This window comes from Lathamus discolor, chromosome 9 (assembly GCF_037157495.1).
Source record: "Lathamus discolor isolate bLatDis1 chromosome 9, bLatDis1.hap1, whole genome shotgun sequence".
NCBI lineage: Eukaryota > Metazoa > Chordata > Aves > Psittaciformes > Psittacidae > Lathamus > Lathamus discolor.
In genome coordinates this window covers 7,624,414-7,641,579 of record NC_088892.1, presented here as the reverse complement: position 1 = coordinate 7,641,579, position 17,166 = coordinate 7,624,414, and the positions used below count along the sequence as shown (strand labels likewise).

The 17,166-nt window shown below is 39.4% G+C and overlaps 1 protein-coding gene and 1 long non-coding RNA gene across 5 annotated transcripts in view; one reads left to right on the top strand and one right to left on the bottom strand.

Annotated features, from left to right (window-relative positions):
• Positions 1–17,011, bottom strand: part of LOC136019252 (uncharacterized) — a 42,991-nt gene extending 25,980 nt beyond the window's left edge. For 3 of the 4 annotated variants that reach the window (XR_010614792.1, XR_010614790.1, XR_010614793.1), the window contains exons 1-3: positions 16,686–16,780; positions 15,996–16,138; positions 14,200–14,281 (exon numbers count right to left, since the gene is read on the bottom strand). This is a non-coding gene — a long non-coding RNA (uncharacterized LOC136019252). Of the gene's footprint in view, positions 1–14,199; positions 14,282–15,995; positions 16,139–16,685; positions 16,781–16,917 lie in introns of those variants that run through there. The other variant, XR_010614791.1, reaches the window with a different exon arrangement.
• CDX4 (caudal type homeobox 4) lies at positions 2,584–10,704 on the top strand. Its single transcript, XM_065689618.1, has 3 exons — positions 2,584–3,096; positions 7,948–8,093; positions 10,498–10,704. The coding sequence occupies exons 1-3, from the start codon at positions 2,667–2,669 to the stop codon at positions 10,702–10,704; spliced, it is 783 nt and encodes a 260-aa protein (XP_065545690.1). The 5' UTR covers positions 2,584–2,666.
• Positions 17,012–17,166: the final 155 nt, after the last annotated feature.

The window sequence follows — 17,166 nt, the reverse complement described above, 5'->3', positions numbered from 1 at the left end:
CCACCAACAGCAATGGCTACTCAAAGCGTTCCCTGAATTACAGCGCAAGTTACCGCCACACACTGAAGATGAAGTGGTTTGGTAGCTCTGAAGCTACTAACATGGGGGATGAAAGGACATAAGCATGGCCAAGAAATGATTCTTTGGAAGGCAGAGTCAGATGAACCATCAGTAAGCTCTCAAAAAATATCAACCCCAAAATGTTGGTAGCCTCAAGCTACTATACTACACAAGAAGGTATTGTTCCTTTTTAATATATCCACATGGTTCTGTTACACAATACGGGAGGCCTAAGAGTCAAGATGCAGATAATTTGAATGTTATTCCATTTCAGTTATCTTATTCTCACTCTGGTGTTAAAAATCTGCAGTCCTGCCCAGTAATCTTATCCTGCTATGTAAATCTTTTTAAACAAAAAGCCTTACTCAGAGCTTACTATTGTTAGCTGGTATCAAATCTGTGTAGCAATTCGCCATCGGCGTATCTTGATCTAATTACATTCTGGAAAGAATCGAAATAGATCTAAAGAAAATTCAGATAATGGAACAGGCAAAACAAGAAAGGGAAAGGAGGAGCATAAACATAAGATAAAAGAAGAACAGAGAATAAAAGATAAAGCTCTGAGATACAAAAAATAGGATTAGGTGATACTGAAATTGTGGGGGGTATGCGCTGAGGCATCCCATAATGAAAGAGGAAGATCAGAGACTGAAAATGTTTCCATCATCTAATGCATTCTGTGACATTCAGTGTAATTCAGTGAGATGTGAAAAACATGTGCTTAGCTGTCAAACATGTCCAAACTGAAATCCATGAGCAACCAATGTTCATCTGTACTGTGCCAATGGATTTCAGATACAGCCAATGGAGACAAAACTTCACCCTCTTATGGATGTGCCTGTGACTGACAGCTCTGCATACCTGTTAATGAAACATTAGAATTTAACTGCTGGCATAACACCCATGAATAGCCAGAGATTCCAAGGTGTATTACAATTCCTTTTCTTTCAAGATTAAAGGAATAAGAATCTCTTCCGATTTTTTTTAATGTCTATTTTCATAAGCGTACATCAATCACAGAAGGCCCTGTCCCATGATGCAGCTTTCCTCAACATTCTCAGGATCCCAAGGATTAATAAAGAAATCTGTAAATATGGCAAAATAAATTATAAAGATTTTGCTATTTTACTTCTCAGTAAAATTTCTTTCCTCAAAAAAGCCTCCACACCCACAACAGAAATATCCTTCCCATCTTTAAGTACACACTTAGAATCCTTTAGTGCTGGAATTAGAAGGGATGTGTGAATATGAGTAGTGTCAGAACACAAAGCATACTGAATGAAAACCCACACCTTTGTAAAGGGAAACAACTCATTGTAATTTGCACCTCTTTTGCAAGCATACCCTTTGACAAATAGCTCATTGCAAAGAAATCCATCCAGGATAAAAACATATCAAATTCACTCTACAAATTGTAGCTAGACAACCATATATAGAGACAATTCTCAAGCCATAAGCATGTTTTTTTAGTTCTCCCATGCTAATATCCAACTCCTCATAACAACATATAAATGCAGCTTCAGAACGATTCTTCCCAGTGGAAACACTTGCACTGACCTACACAGTACCCATGTGCCAGGCATGTTACGGAGAAGCATCGAGGCAGTTCTGAGCCACTAAGTTGGCAACCCGGACATTTGCCCCTGCTGATTTCACCTACCTGAGCTGCCACTGCTATAGCAGACAACTATACAACAGCTCCAGAGGAAGGAACCCAGCCTCTCAAGCAGATCATTTTGAAACAGAAGCCAACAATACTACTGGGCGTAATCAAAGTTTTTTTCACTACTCTTTACAGTCATTTTTCTTTGTACTTCTGGAACCATCTCTGTTAGGAAGATTTATTGTCTGCTTTTTAAAATCTATTTGCAACAGCCACCAGATGAAGGGATCTCTTTAAATCACTTTCTATGCGTAAACATGTGCATTACAGTTAAAGCTTTAATTTCTCCCACTTACAAACACCAAAAACGAGGGGGAAATTTTGGAGGCAGTTATACTCAAGGCATGCTGTTTACAAGATGCTCTGTATTCTGAAGTTACTGACTTATAATTATTCAAATTGCCAGTGTCCTTTAAGTAAAAATTAGGGGTTCTTTTAGTATCTGAGAAATAAAGTGAGTAACAGATTTACTTGCTGATCAGTAATACATCACAGAATAAAGGTTTCAGGGAAGAATCATTTGAACACCAAACATTTCCATCATAGTTACTTAAAAAGGGTCTATTTTATATTTTACAAGTACAAGCAACTTTGCATCATCCTACAGTACTGGAATTGCTGTTGAATATCAGGAAAGGGTAACAGGACAGATAAAAGTTCTGTAAAAGAGAAAGCACCAGAACTAGCAGAAAGGTGGGGTTGGGCAGCCCTTCATTTGAATGTAAATGTAATTATGAGGCAGGCAGTTAGGCTGACGTCAGGCTAGATCTTGGTAAACCATTACCACCAGCACCTGGTAACACAGTTGATAATAGAGGATGAAGTAGAAGATTCCGAGCAGAGTGGCATTATTAAAGAAAACCAAACACAATTTATTGAAGCAACAAAAGAAAATACAGACGAACAAAATGTTGTGACAACGTATTTACGACCTGTGACAACCATGTATGTGAGCTCTCTCTTGGATAAGGAGAACAGCATGTATCCAGGATCTGCAAGGAGTAACAACAACCTGCCAGTGCAAAACTTTGTGTCTACTCCATCTTATCCAGATTACATGGGATACCATCATGTGCCAGCTCTGGACACCCACAGCCAGCCTGCGGGAACCTGGGGATCCCACTATGGCCCGCAGAGGGAGGACTGGAACGCTTACGGCCCAGGACCTTCCAGCACGGTTGCTGCTGCTCAGATCAACAGCTCGTCTCCTGGACAGGTCTCCTACACTTCTGCTGATTACAGCTCCCTCCATCCCGCTGGATCTGGGGGGTTACCTCCTGTAGATACAATTAATACACAGCAAATCTCTCCCAACAGCCAAAGGCACAGCTCTTATGAATGGATGAGGAAAACAGTGCAAACTAATACTACTGGTAAGTGCATACTCAACTTTCAACCTGAGAAAGCATCTTCTTATATCACTGATCTTATGAATAATTAACTTCACTCAAAGCACATAGGCTCATTTATGACAGTTATTTAACCTCCGGCTGTTTAATGCAGTTTTAACTAAATTTGCGCTAGTTTCACTTTCATCCTATAAAAGGCTTCACATTGTTACTGCTGTGGAATGGCTCTTGTGTTTAGATAGAGCTGCACCTCCCTCACATATCTTTGTCGTAACTTTCTGTAAAGCTTTTTGGATGAAAACCATGGTTTTGAGACTGTTACGAAATAGTGAATGCAGCAACACTGAACAGTTACACACAAAAGCACTATGTAATGATTTTGTGCCACAAGGTAAATCTCAATATATGATCAGGTTGATCTGCTTATATCTTTACATACTTTTCAATCTTTTAAAGGAAATTATGTGCTCTGATCCAACTGTAGTTATTACGCAGTTTTCTGCCATTATTACTGAGTCTTTATTTTTCTACCTTGATTTATTAGGTGGGAAGAAATATTCCTAAAGCAGTAATCTGACTTGAATGATCAGCGTGGACTATTCTGTTTGCAGACCACATATCTCACCAGTTAAACTTCCTTTGCATTTAGTTTCAAATCAGTTTGAATGTATTTTTCTCATGTAGCAGAATGTTGCAGCTTGCCAAAACTCCACAATTAAAAATCACTTTCTTGCAAGCGTCACTCACTGAAGCGCCTGATTTTGTCACAAGTTGCCTGCCAGATGAACCTTTCCATGTGTATTCCCAAGGTGTAAATTGGGTGTAGCAAGGATTGCTACATCTATTGTTAAGGTTAAAAGTCATAAGTGTGTGTTAGAGAGCATCAAAGAAAAGGCTCTAAAGAAAGAAGAGCAATTACAACTGGAGCAATCTTAGGAGACAGAAAATCAGCTCTGCTGCTTGAGACAAGTGGTTATTGCTCCAGAGCAAAATCAATCTGGGAAGTGCTTCTTACAGTTCCATCCTGTTTTCCCACTGTTATTATATAGAAAATGCCTAGTGAAGGTTAAGATATCACAATGTCATCCTTCCACTCTGAGCCTCTACAAAGGTCTTCAAAGTCAGGTAGATTTATAGTCTCTTTTTCCCCCCCCTTATGTATACTCATGTAAATCAGCAGTTACTTCATTAACATCATTGAAGATTTCCAGGTGTAGAAGTGATGCAAGACTTGAGCGTAGACCAAATTAAATTAAGACCAGTGAATGCCAATGAGTCATACTGTCACTGCATTTTCTATGTCTTAACATTCTTGAAGACTTCAAAATTCAGATCCTAGTTTTACACTTACTGCACAGATATGGAAACCCCTCAAAAGTTTCTCATACACTTGTTCAATTTCATAAAATACACCTGCAGTTTAGAAAAGCAGTTACGTGCTTAAATTCATCTCTAGTCTGGAAAGCATTTACACAGCATTTACACACATGCCAAAATACTTTATGGACAACACAGCACAGGTGAAACTGCCTGTCAACAGATCCATGTCCTGAGGCTGCACATTCCTACAGCCCATTCTTTGAAGTGTTAAAACCAGCTCAGGACTTCACAGAACTGGGCTCAAGACATCAACCCAGCTTAAAAAAAGGGTTTGGGAGAGTAAAGCACGAAGGTGGCATTTTGCAAAGCAAGAAAATTACAGATTTCACTTTTCATTGGTGTTTTAATGTTCACCACAAAAAATGGGAAATTCTAACACAGACACACAAAAAGTTATGAAAAATTAAAGGAAATTAAAAACAAGGCTAAAATTCTGCATGCAACAGCTACATATTAACTTATTGATGCTCCTTTAGAAGACAATGTAAGAACAATGACTTGATGACATTATAACTACTTTTTGAAACAGACTTGCTCTGGTTTTCCCTATTGCCATATATTATTCATGATATCCAAGCGGCTGCTGGCTGCTTAATACAGTCATTGCTCCAAAATTCCAGAATTACCACCCTAAACTTTACAGTATATTTATATCCATAAATCTGTGTATATATTTAGCTTCACTAGTGGCATGTACTCAAATGTATGTGAGCAGCATGCAAGAACAGAAATCCAAACACATGCAATTAAATGAGGGAGCCTACAAAAATACTGTCCTAAAGATCATTGAGATTATTTTGGGGAAGAAGATGTTAAATGAGAATTTCCCCCCCTCTAGACTCTATTAAATATGCCACATTCTTTCTCAATATTCACATTTAGCATTTTATACCCAAAATTAAATAGCAGAAAAAGTGAACTGGAAATTTACCTGACCCAGTCAATTTCCAGGATGAAACAACATCACAAACACAGAAGTACTATGTCCTCTCAACAGATAAAATGTGATTTGAAACTATAAATCCTTCTATTAAAGGACTGTAGCTGTATATTCAGAACCAAAGCTTTTATAACTTCAAATACACAGACACTGCAAACAGCTGATGCAATAACAAATTTTAAAACACAAACATCAAAAGTGGGCTTGGTAAAGGTACCTTCCCAGACAGGCTCTCGAAATGGGACAAGGAACTTCCACAGAATTCCTTACAGTCTGATCCTGGGTTTAATAAAATCAATGACAAATGCCCTGTCAACTTATCTAAGAGCAGAACTTCAGACCAATTCATTTCTAAACCCCATATCATCAACAGTGTAAAATACTTATTTTGTGAGAGAAAGTGAGCCTTCAAAGCATGAAACTTACTGAAGGTACCTAAACAAGGACCTAGAAAACAGATTTTACATCTTTTAAAATTTCACATGAAACTTCATTTGAGAGTGACTCTTCTTAGAATGGGAATGGACTTGGAGGGGACTAAATAAAAGGACAATGTAATTTTTATATTCAACTATATCCAGCACATTTTGTGTTGCTGCTTAAGCAAGCAGCGATGTACGTGTACTGCAGATTACATCACAGCAGAAGCAGAGCCAGAAAGCAAAACAGAAAAGCAGGAAAAAAGGCCAGGCCTCTGCTCTAATGCTAATTTATTTTGCTTTGTAAACTAGTTGTGACATCTCTTTTCCACTGGCCTACATTGTCTGAGTTTTTGAGGCCTATCTGTCATATTGAGGCAACAGACCCTTTTAACACTTCGCTTTGCTTTGATATGCAGTCTTGTCTCTTCCTTCTCCCTCTTTTCTTCAGGAGTTATATTGCCGGAAAGGGTGATGATTTTCACAGCAAATAAAGAGGCCTTCTCCCAGCTTTATTGTCTTCAGAAGAAATGCTCTGTGAATTTTATGACCAACGGGAATGGGGAAAACTACTCCTTTTCTCCACCCCCTCAAATCATGGTTATATTTGCTGATTATAGTGAAGCCGGAATAACCCTGTTGAATTTTAACTTGTTTTCAAAGCTTCCCTCCTCAGCATTCAGTTTACAAGGAACCTGAGTTTCTCTACTATTGTTAACATTAGAACTATCACTTTGAGTAAAAATTTTAAAGTCAACAGTTTGTATCTTGAAAAAAAAATAAACTTAGTTTGATGATTGGTTTAGTCCTGTGAATTTAAGCAGGAAAACTTTGTACACTAGAAGTCAAAGTGACAGAGCATTTGGGAGAACATCGTTATGTGTATTTCAAAACGTCTTAAGCCGTGTCTGCCTCTAGACTTCAGCTAAAAATATCCTAGTCTATCCTCAGTGTTGGTCCAAAATATGAGAACTGAGGAAAAAATATTCCTTCATCTATTTCTGTCCTTTTTTCCTCTGCTAAGATGAAAGAGTCTGACATTTGTTTAGGGCTTGTAAATTCCAAGCCAATTGGCTTGTGTTTCTGAATGTGAAAGGGGTTTTTGATAAGATCTCCTTGTCGCTCCTTTGTGTGGCGTGTGCTTCATCTTAACACCTCAATGGATTTTAGGGAACCACTTTAAAGGAGTCTTTGTCCTACAGTTTGTCCCAGAAAACTCACATCAAAAAAAACCGGGGAAGATCAGAAGAAAAAGGAAAATTTTCTGTTTGGCTGCTGAAAGTGCAAAGGAGAACAAATAAGTTGAAGTGATCTCTCTGTATTATTACACAAAGAACTGTTTAACAAAGTCAATGGAATGAGAGATACCTTCTAAACATCTACTAATGTTTCTCTTAACACTATTTATCCAGTACATGTAAGAATATTTCTTTTACACATTAGAGAGGGGACGATACTGAAATCCTTTTACAAGTATTTTATTGCCTCATCTTACAAATTGCCAAGTGCCTACAACTCTAAAGGGAAGCTCAGGACAGACAGCAGCCCAGTCACACCTCCACAGGCGCTCAGCATCCTGCAAGACTCAACCTTTCCAAAGAAATAAATTCAAATTATTATTAGACTTCTAAGTATGCCCTGTGGCCACACAAGAAAGCAAAGGTATTCCTAGTAGGACCCTTCTCTGTGCTAGAGAGGTGATCTTTAAAAACTCAAAGAATCAGGACACAGTACAACTAAAGAAATTGTGACTGAACTTCAGTCTTGAAATCCTGTGCTTATGCCTGCCTATACACAAAGTCACTTCAATGAGTACTGAAATTAAACCCCTCTGAGATCAAATATAGCCAGCACCAATTATGTACTGCTGTGAGTTACTGAAGATGCTTCAGGGTGTGTTTCACTTGAGCTTTACATTTAAATGTATGTTTACAGAGAGAGCAAGATAAAGAGGGAAAGACAGTTACGATAACCAATATTCACTCATTCACCCTGCACCTTGTGTTTTACCTCTGTAACACAGAAAACAATGCCATGCAAGAACTCCGTAGTCTGTAAAATGTTTGAGATGTTTGAAAGAAAAATGCTACAGAAAAATCGAATTCAACATATTAATACTATTTCTTTCCTAAACAGGTAAAACAAGAACAAAAGAAAAGTACCGAGTTGTTTACACAGATCATCAGAGACTAGAATTAGAGAAGGAATTTCACTGCAACAGATATATTACGATAAGGAGAAAGTCAGAACTGGCAGCAAATCTGGGACTATCTGAAAGACAGGTACACAGAGACTCGTGTGCACCCATTCCCCAAACACTGCTGCTGCCAGGGACTGGAGCAGCATTCCCATTCTGGATCCAAAAGCAATGCGAAGGCAACCAGGATATATTCTGAGTACATTGGACACACAGAGAATACACTACACAAATTAACAAATAGGCTGATTTGACAGAAACCTCCAATTATGGGTAACTAAAGATTAGGAATTCATTTATACTAGAAGAAGTACTTATGTGCACAGCAGCTTGCTACACAGCTAGAATAGTTACGACGTTCACTTCTTGCACTCACACAAAATGGTGGCCAGAAAAAAAAACCCAAGCATGGGACGTATTTCAGCTATAAGCCAAGAAAATGTAAAGCCAGCATTCAGAGAGCAATCAAACAAGGCATCTCTGCAGTTTCTGTCACAAATTTATCAAAATCATTTCCACAGGCCACATTCCTCCTCAGTCAGATTTCAGCACATTTTAAGGAGTTTTTCCCACCTTTGATATTCAAGTCAGGATCTCTTTTTTGCTATTATGTTCATAGGGTCTTCATCTACAGTAGTAGTTCACAACCACCACATATGCAGGATGCTTTAGTCCCTTAAATTTGGTGCCAAATATTTACGCTTATTGTGCACATACATGTAGCCAGCACTACCCATTCAGGAAATTTCCAAGTGCATCCATTGCTTCTTTGGACAGCAGCTCTGCATTCATTCACATCAAGTACATATTTAAGCTCTGTCCTTAACACAGCCTCCTGAGCAGGGGCCCAGGTGTCTTAGCTATACTAAGACTAGAGGAATTCAGGATAAAGAATTTCCTAAAATCACTGTGTTTGAGAGCACAAAGGAAGATCATCTCTGTAGTCTGCAAAGATAGTTACTAGTGAATTCAATCTTCCTAATGCAACAGAATTGCAATGGTTCTGCTACAGCTGGAGAATAAGGGAAGATTTGGCAATGCTGAATAAGGCATCTCCCACCTTAGCAACCACATTTATTGCCCCCAGGTAAATTTAAATAAGAGATCTTTCTGTTCAGAATTTTACAAACTTCTGCTCTTTCTGAATATACTGAACATATATATATATACTCAGTTCTCTAAAATATTATCTCTTCCAGTGGCCTCAACTTCTGCATTCAGTCTGTGCAAGAGCAAGGGACCAATTGAGGCTGGAAGTGTAAGGATGCATAGATAAGCAATGAAGCACTGGATTCTTATCAACATTGTAGTGCAATGATGCTCAATCCCAGACCTGAATCGTATATAGATTATATTCCACAGACTGTAAGTGGCCCCAGCAAGTAACTCTAGAGAACAAGTCTGCTGGTGATGGGCTGCAGTTTGTTACATATTACGACAGAGCTGCATTAGAAAATTCTCAGAGAACTGCAGTTATGAGAGATTCCAAACCTCTACACAAGCTGGCTGACTTAGAACACAGGCACTCCTGGAGGAGCTACTGATACTGCATAAAATCAGCACTTTGCTTTCACATAGTTGTTGCTCTTAAAGCCATCCAATTTCTGATGGCAAATTCCCTTCAAGTATAATGTAGACAAAATAGATAATCTGGCTGCATTTCTACAAGACTCATGACCAAGCTAAATGTTTCGTACTGTCATTATCAGTAAGTTAATAAAACAGTATCTAGAAAATAATCATGAGATTTTTAATACAAGGCAATGCTACAACCTTCTGTATCATACTGTATTCAGCGCATTTCAAAGGATGTAACAAAAAATGTAAAGTAACACAAAAAATGATGATGAGGAAAACACAAGCGATGTTTCTATCCATTCACACTTTTGCACAAGGAAAGAAAATAAGAGATACTTAAACTAAAAATTTGAACAGAGAAAAAAGTTTAAACTCTTCATCAGGGACTGCAGCGCAGGACAAGGGGCGATGGGTTTAAACTTAAACAGGAAGTTTAGGTTGGATATAAGGAAGAAGTTCTTTACTGTGAGGGTGGTGAGGCACTGTGGCAGGTTGCCCAAAGAAGTGGTAAATGTGAGTCTAAATAAGTTGATTCCTACGTTCCTAAACATAACACAGCAAGTTCACTTTACACCAGGTCTAAGAAAATCACTTTACACTAAGAAAAAAAGTCATTTCCCATTGATTATGATGCAGAAAATTCACAGGGAGTAACTAAAAAATATTTTGCTGCACAAATCCAGCATTTTGTTTGGTGGCTTTTTGGGTTTGGGGGTTTGGTTTAGTTTTGTTTGGGGTTTATGGGGTTTTATAGGGGTTCTTTGTGGTTTTTGCTGTATTCTTTGTTTGGGTTTCTTGGGTTTTCTTTCTTGCTTTTGTAGTTTTAACATATCTATATCTTCACTGCTATTATTACTATAAAAAGTTGACCACTGCTTTGAACTAATTGAGTATCATTTGTAACAACACAGGTGAAAATCTGGTTCCAGAACCGCCGAGCAAAAGAAAGAAAACTGATCAAGAAGAAAATCTCTCAGTTTGATGGCAGCGGGGGCTCAGCTCAGAGTGACTCTGGGTCACTCAGTCCAAATGAAATACCCAGTTCTCTGTTCCCACCACCCCATGGAATAAATGGATTACAGCCTAATGGCATTCACCAGGTCATAGTTTCAGAATGAACAGAAGGATTCTCCCATCAACCCCCACCCAAACACTCAGCTTTGCAAGAGGCCATTCTCATGTAACTGTCTTCAGAGTGCTGATTTCTAAGTACAGGATCTGGGACTATTATAAAAATGTTTTAATTATTGCAGAAATCTCAGGGAACTTGTGCTGCTAAGATTCACCACCTAAAATCCTTGAGGAGGAGGGAATTTGCTTCAGACACTGACCCAAAGATGATACAACTGAAGATTCAAGTAAATGTAGTTCTCGTCTGATCATGTATACACAGAAAACTAAGTGAACTGATTATAAAATAGAGTACTATTGCATAAGATATAAGATGCTGGGTGTATGTGGTTTGTTACATGTTATGTAATTAAACTGTAGATGTTAATTAATATTCACACTTAGGTGTACTGACAAAATGCTACTTCTGAAAACAACAGAAACATTTTAAACACAGTGTTGCTGTACCAACACTTTGCATTTAATGAAATGAAACAAATCAACACAGAAGAATAGCAAGTGAAGAGCTGCAACATACAACACCTTATTCATAGATTTGTACACTAGAAACGCATGACTTAACTTAAAATTTCTCTTCTAATTTATGCCAAAATTGAAATGAAAAGCTTATATGATTATTTACCAGGTTTCCATTCAACACACTTAGTATAACCATCTTGCAGTGCCTAAGCAAGCTCCAGTCTGTCTTCTTCACCTGCCAGGCAGGTAGGAAACACCATGCTGTTCTGAGCCACTGAAGCCACTGACTGTACTTCAAAACCATCACAGTTCATAAATGAAACATTTTAAATGAGACTATTTTAGGTGTCAGATGGGATACAAAGCACCTCCTATGATATGTTTAAAATCTGTGTTGCCAATAAAAGTGCTTCTCTTTTTTATTATCTTCACCCTGAATTTTGTCCATCAGGTCTATCTTAAATGTATTCAAAGTATGTATTAATAAATATTTGGAGGAGACAGTCTCTTTCATGCACTAAGTAATGATCTCAAAGCCTAAAAACTGTATCAGATTATCTTCTCTGGCTACTGCTAAGTCAAACAAAAAGGGACTACCCCTATTTTGTACCATGCATAACTACCCCCCATCCAAATGACAATGCTCCTTTAAATCTAAGGGCAGTGGCATAACAGTTTCTCAAAATAGTCCAATTTAATAATTCCAATTATTAAATTCTTTTAGACTAGCCAGGATAATTTTTATTAAATTTTATTAGAGAGCTATTAAACATGCAGTCAAATCACCACATCAGAAGGATGGTGAGCCATAAAGAAAGGAAAAAGGCAAGCAGCTGAAAGAAGAAAATCCTTATTCTGTCTCTGAGAGGTTTGGACCCTCTATGCGATTGTAGCCTACACCATTACATTTTTGCCAGAAAAAGTCATCCCAAATCAAAACATGGTTCAGAACGACACACTGGCACATTTCAATGCCCTTTAAAGACTACACAACAGCCTGACAGAGTCCATCCTACATTCATGTTCTGCCAAGATTAGCATGGGAACCCAAAGAACAGGATATGCGCTGGGTGGAGGCAACTCAATCATTACCAAGTCCCTCCACGGCTATTATTTTCTGGGCAGCTGTGTTTGACTCTCCTACACTGCTTATGTAAAAGAAAAGCTTCAGAAGATGTGATCCAGCCCTTGTATTTAATTTTTGTATTTAGGTGGGCGAGAAGAAACACTAAAGGCTATAAGTAACATTTCCCAGTATTTATCTTTCTTCCTTTGAAGGCTTCTCCAGGACTTTAGCTACACTCTCCTTTAGCACCTACTAAAATAATAATGAATCAAACACAGTCCTTCTCACCCAGTGGGTATCTTCCCCAGGCTCTCCGTTTCCTGCCTTTTCCACTTTATGCAAATAGAAAACGATCTCACTGTTTAAATTCAGCTGTTTGATTGGTATTTCAAGTTTGCAAAGTAATGAGCCACTTCAACACCATGCTGATATCAAAAGAAAACTGTGCATCACACAACTGCCTAATGCCAGCAAATCCCTCCTGACATTTATTTGAATCATCTTTATTCTTATGAGAATCCTGCAGAAATGCCAGAGCTTTGGGAACAATTGCCTTTCTCAGGTCTAATGTCTATAAATACTTAATCAAGAAGGAACATTTTACTACAAACTGTTCATGGTGACAGTTAATGCAGCAGTTAATAAAGCAAAATCACTGTGCTAACTTTAAAGCATTAATCTGTGGAAGAAAATAAAGAAAATTATAGATTTGTGTGTTACAGAAATGACAAGATAGTTTAGACTAGAAATGGGAAAGGACCTTACTGTAAGATCTTTTTAAAAATCATGATATACAGACAGGAGAGCATAACAAACCCAACTGGCTGCTTGTAGCAGTAGTAAGGGTCAAAAACCTGGATCAGAAACTTGACAGCCTCTTGAAACTGATTTTGAGAATCAATCTGCCTCCACATTAAGCACTGTCAGTAAAAGCAGCAGAGAGCTGCAGACCCCTGCACACAGCCAAAAACCTTCCAGCCACTGCAAAATATTTGTATCACAGTTTCACTAAACTTCTCACATCACCTGCGACTTTCCTTACTTTAACAAGTGAACTTAGCCAAATTTGCCTAATGAGTTACACATTTCTATTTCTAAACAAAAGAATGCAATAAGATGCTGGATGCACATAGAAAGGGAAAAAGAAATCTACTACCCACAGAAATTACCAGGGTCTTTTTCTCATAATAAATTCCACAGGATTTAGGCAGGACCACCTATAAACTGGTTACAGATCCCAGTCAAAAGTTATGCTTTTATTTCCCAAAGAGGAAACCAGTAGGCAATGCCAACATTTTGGAAGTGATTTAAAAAAAGCCTCAGGTACTTATCGATCAGTCATCTTGACATCTGGTTCATCATCTACATCCAACACAAAACACACCTTTATGTTCAGTCATGTATAAAAGCCCTGTCCAGCCCCTCATACCAGAGGGATAGCTGCACCACAGCTATCCTGCACATTTTGTATTGAATTATTTAATACACTTGCAGACCATTTCCAAGCTTTGCCTTCATGCAGTTCTGTATGCATTCTGCTAGAGTTACTGCCTAGTGCCATGACAAATCCTCCAGATGTGACTTGAGTTCCGTGCTCAGGAAGGACCACTTACTGCATCTGCTTCTCTTGGAAGAGAAGAAAGTGCAAAAATCAACTTGGAAGGCAGTGCAAGTCTCCAGAAGCCTCACACATGCAGGGCAGCCAAGAAAACAAAGCTTAACTGAACAGGTTTGAAAGCAGCACTGAAAGTGCTTGTTCACCAAAACACTTTAAGCATAAACACAGATGTTCTGACATCATCACAGCTTAACTTGCTTCTGTGTCAAGTTAATCCTGATTCCAACTGAGGTAAGTTCACCAAAGCTGCTCATGAGTCACACAGGTGGGAACAGTTCTCAGGAAAACTGCTCTTTTTACATCTTACAATGATTTTACATCAGTGGAAATAACACGTACCTCATTATTAACCGCTACATCCAAACAGTTGATTTGGTGTACAAGTTTATCTCAATCTTCCCAGAACGTTTCCCATTAGGAACTAAAGAAAAAAGATAATCAGGGAAAACTTCTTGAGCCAGGATTGATCAAGAAACACAACAGTTTGCCCATGAGCCTTGAAATAACATTGTCCAGACTTCAAAAGTATATTCCTATTATACAACATCTTCCTTCATTGAAACATTAAGCATCTGAATAGTGAATTATGACAGCCAACATGACATCTCTTGCTGCATATTCTTCCTTCTGAATAATGACAGTGTGGTGGCAACTGATGCAGAACAAAGAAGGAAAAAATATATTGAAAGAAGCGTTGGTATCTCTCAGGTCTACATTAGCAGCCACTTTTCCATGTTCTTGCAACATGGTTGTATTTAATACTGTGCTTTATTTAAACTCCTATCTTTCCTGAACTCTTAGTGTTTCATGCTCTCTGTAAGAACATTTTTTATTCAATAAAGGAAGTGATTTGGGTGGATAAACATTGCCAGAGACCATCATCTCTCCACAAATCAGTCTGGTTTTATGACATAATAATTTTATCTTATAAACAACAACCTAAAAGAGATATTAAAACTGAGGCATATAAATATTTCTTCCTGTGAACCCATAAAGTTTGATGTATCATACTGAAAAAATTCCCTACCGTATTTACATCAAACTCAACACTAAGCAGCATTCTTCAAATACAGATATGGACTACAAAAGCTATTTTTCTAAAATGGCCTATTTTTACCCAGTCATCACTCCTGTTAGGAGAGAGTACTCCGAAAAAATAGAAGAAAAATGTCTACTGAAACTTCAGCTGAACTTTGACTTCAACATATTAATTAAAAAGCATAAGCTGTTAAATATGAAGCTAGGACAGCAAAGTACCTCTTCAATTACAGAGACTTCCTTTCCGGGTTTGCTAATACCTCAGACACTCATTATAAAGAGGTCACACAGCAGATTATACCAAAACTGCACTGCCTCTTTTGATGCTTCAATTCAGAAACTTACTTTGCTACGTGTTTCAGCACTGACAGTTCACAGCTTAACTCCACCAAATGCTCACTTCTGCCTCAACAGCCATTCAAGTGCCTGTAACTTTAGGTTATTTATTAAATTAGAGCACCAGATGCATTACAATGTAAGCTTTGCAATTAAACATGCATGACCAATGCTGGATCTGTCATTGCTCACCACACCTTCCTCTACCACCTGCATCTCATCATTTACATATCAACATTAAAGCTGCAAATCCCTGCAGACAAGTAGCTGGGGTTTTATTTCACTTCACAGTACACATATTGCTCGTCTCTCGTTTTGTTTTATCCTTCTAGAATTCTCAGCAGTTATGCATTTGAAGAAAACAGAACCCATGCAAGGCACAGGAATCAGGCTTGGCTTTACAGACTCCAAGATGGGGTCCTAAGCACTGTAAAAAAATCTAGCACAAATCTTCTTAAGGGGCTTGATGCACATCCCAAGTTGGTGCAGAACCGCTTATCCCAGTGAGATCTGGATCACGCCAGTAGTGCACAGCACCATGACCGTATGGAATGCCAGACTACATCACAAGCTGCCTCTTTTGCTCTCTTTTTTCACCAGAGCAGGCTGTGGAATGCTCCTCAGCCACCTGCAACTATCCATTCCCACAGTTCACCTTTCTTCCGTATGTATCTGAGTGTTAAACAGAGCAATACGCATAAACTGAAATAGGTTTAACTCCCTCTCCGGCCTGTGCAGCAAGTCATGAGATTGCGATTTACCTGCAACTTCACATGAGATGGATAATACGCTGAAGTAAGAGTCTGTGACACTGACAAAACCGTAGTCAATGCAATTTTGCCTTCAGAAGCAGTAAGATGTTTCACAATCAAGTAACTTGTACCTTGCTGCAGTCTAAATAGCTCTGAAAAACAACAGAATAACAGCAAAGATATTTTACGAGGGAAGTCTTTTCCTAAAGCCAGCAGAAAGGGATGGAGACCCATTCTCTTTCTTTTAGGATGAGATGAGCTTCCTCCCTTGTGGTAGCTGTGGGTCAGGAATTCAGATTTGGCTGCAGACCAAACCCATTACTTTATGCTAGCTACATTTAAAAACTCTAAAGAACCCACAAACCCTCTCTGAATCTCATTTCTGATTCCTATATTGCAACTACAAACACTGCTTTCATGGCTTACTTTCCACTTGTAGCACGTCACTAATGAAGTGCTACTCTGACTAATCTTACCTCAGTAATAATTCACACCTGCATGCTAGGGACATTCCTCTGCTCTCAACTATTCCAAGACACTTTCCTTCCCCAATCTGGTATACCTATGTAGGTTTTCTTCCCTCTCACCACTCCCATTACCCTGCACAGAACCCAATTCCCAAACCGACCAACAAACCATCTCAAAAATTAGGGGAAACTCAACGTGCCTCATCATGAAAGCCATGCCCTTTTCACCCACCTTCACCTTGGCCACACTGGCAGTAGAAACTACACAAGCAGGCGGTGAAAAGCATCTACCGGCTGTTTTTATTAAAGCCGCCTCATTAATACACCTGCGAAGGGGGTCACTCCATGCGGAGCACCGCCCGCCGCGCCCACAGCCGGCCGAGCAGCCGCCGCCATCGCCTTCCCTCAGCAGCCCCCTCATGACCTCGCTGCCCCCTGCGGTGAGGCGGGAAGGACGCGCGCACCTGACGCACGACGACGGCCTCCTGTGAGGGGGACCCGCCGCAACTCGGCCGCCCGGCGCTGGGCACAGCACGTCCCCGGACCCCGCGGAGGGCGCAGGGCACCCCGCGGAGGGCGGAGGGCGCAGGGCACCGGGCGGAGGGCGCAAGGGACCCCGCCGGCCCGGAGCCCGGCCCCGACTCGCACCACAGGTGAGCAGCCGTCGTGCTACCCCGCGGAACGCACCCCACCCCCTGAGCGCACACGCCGCC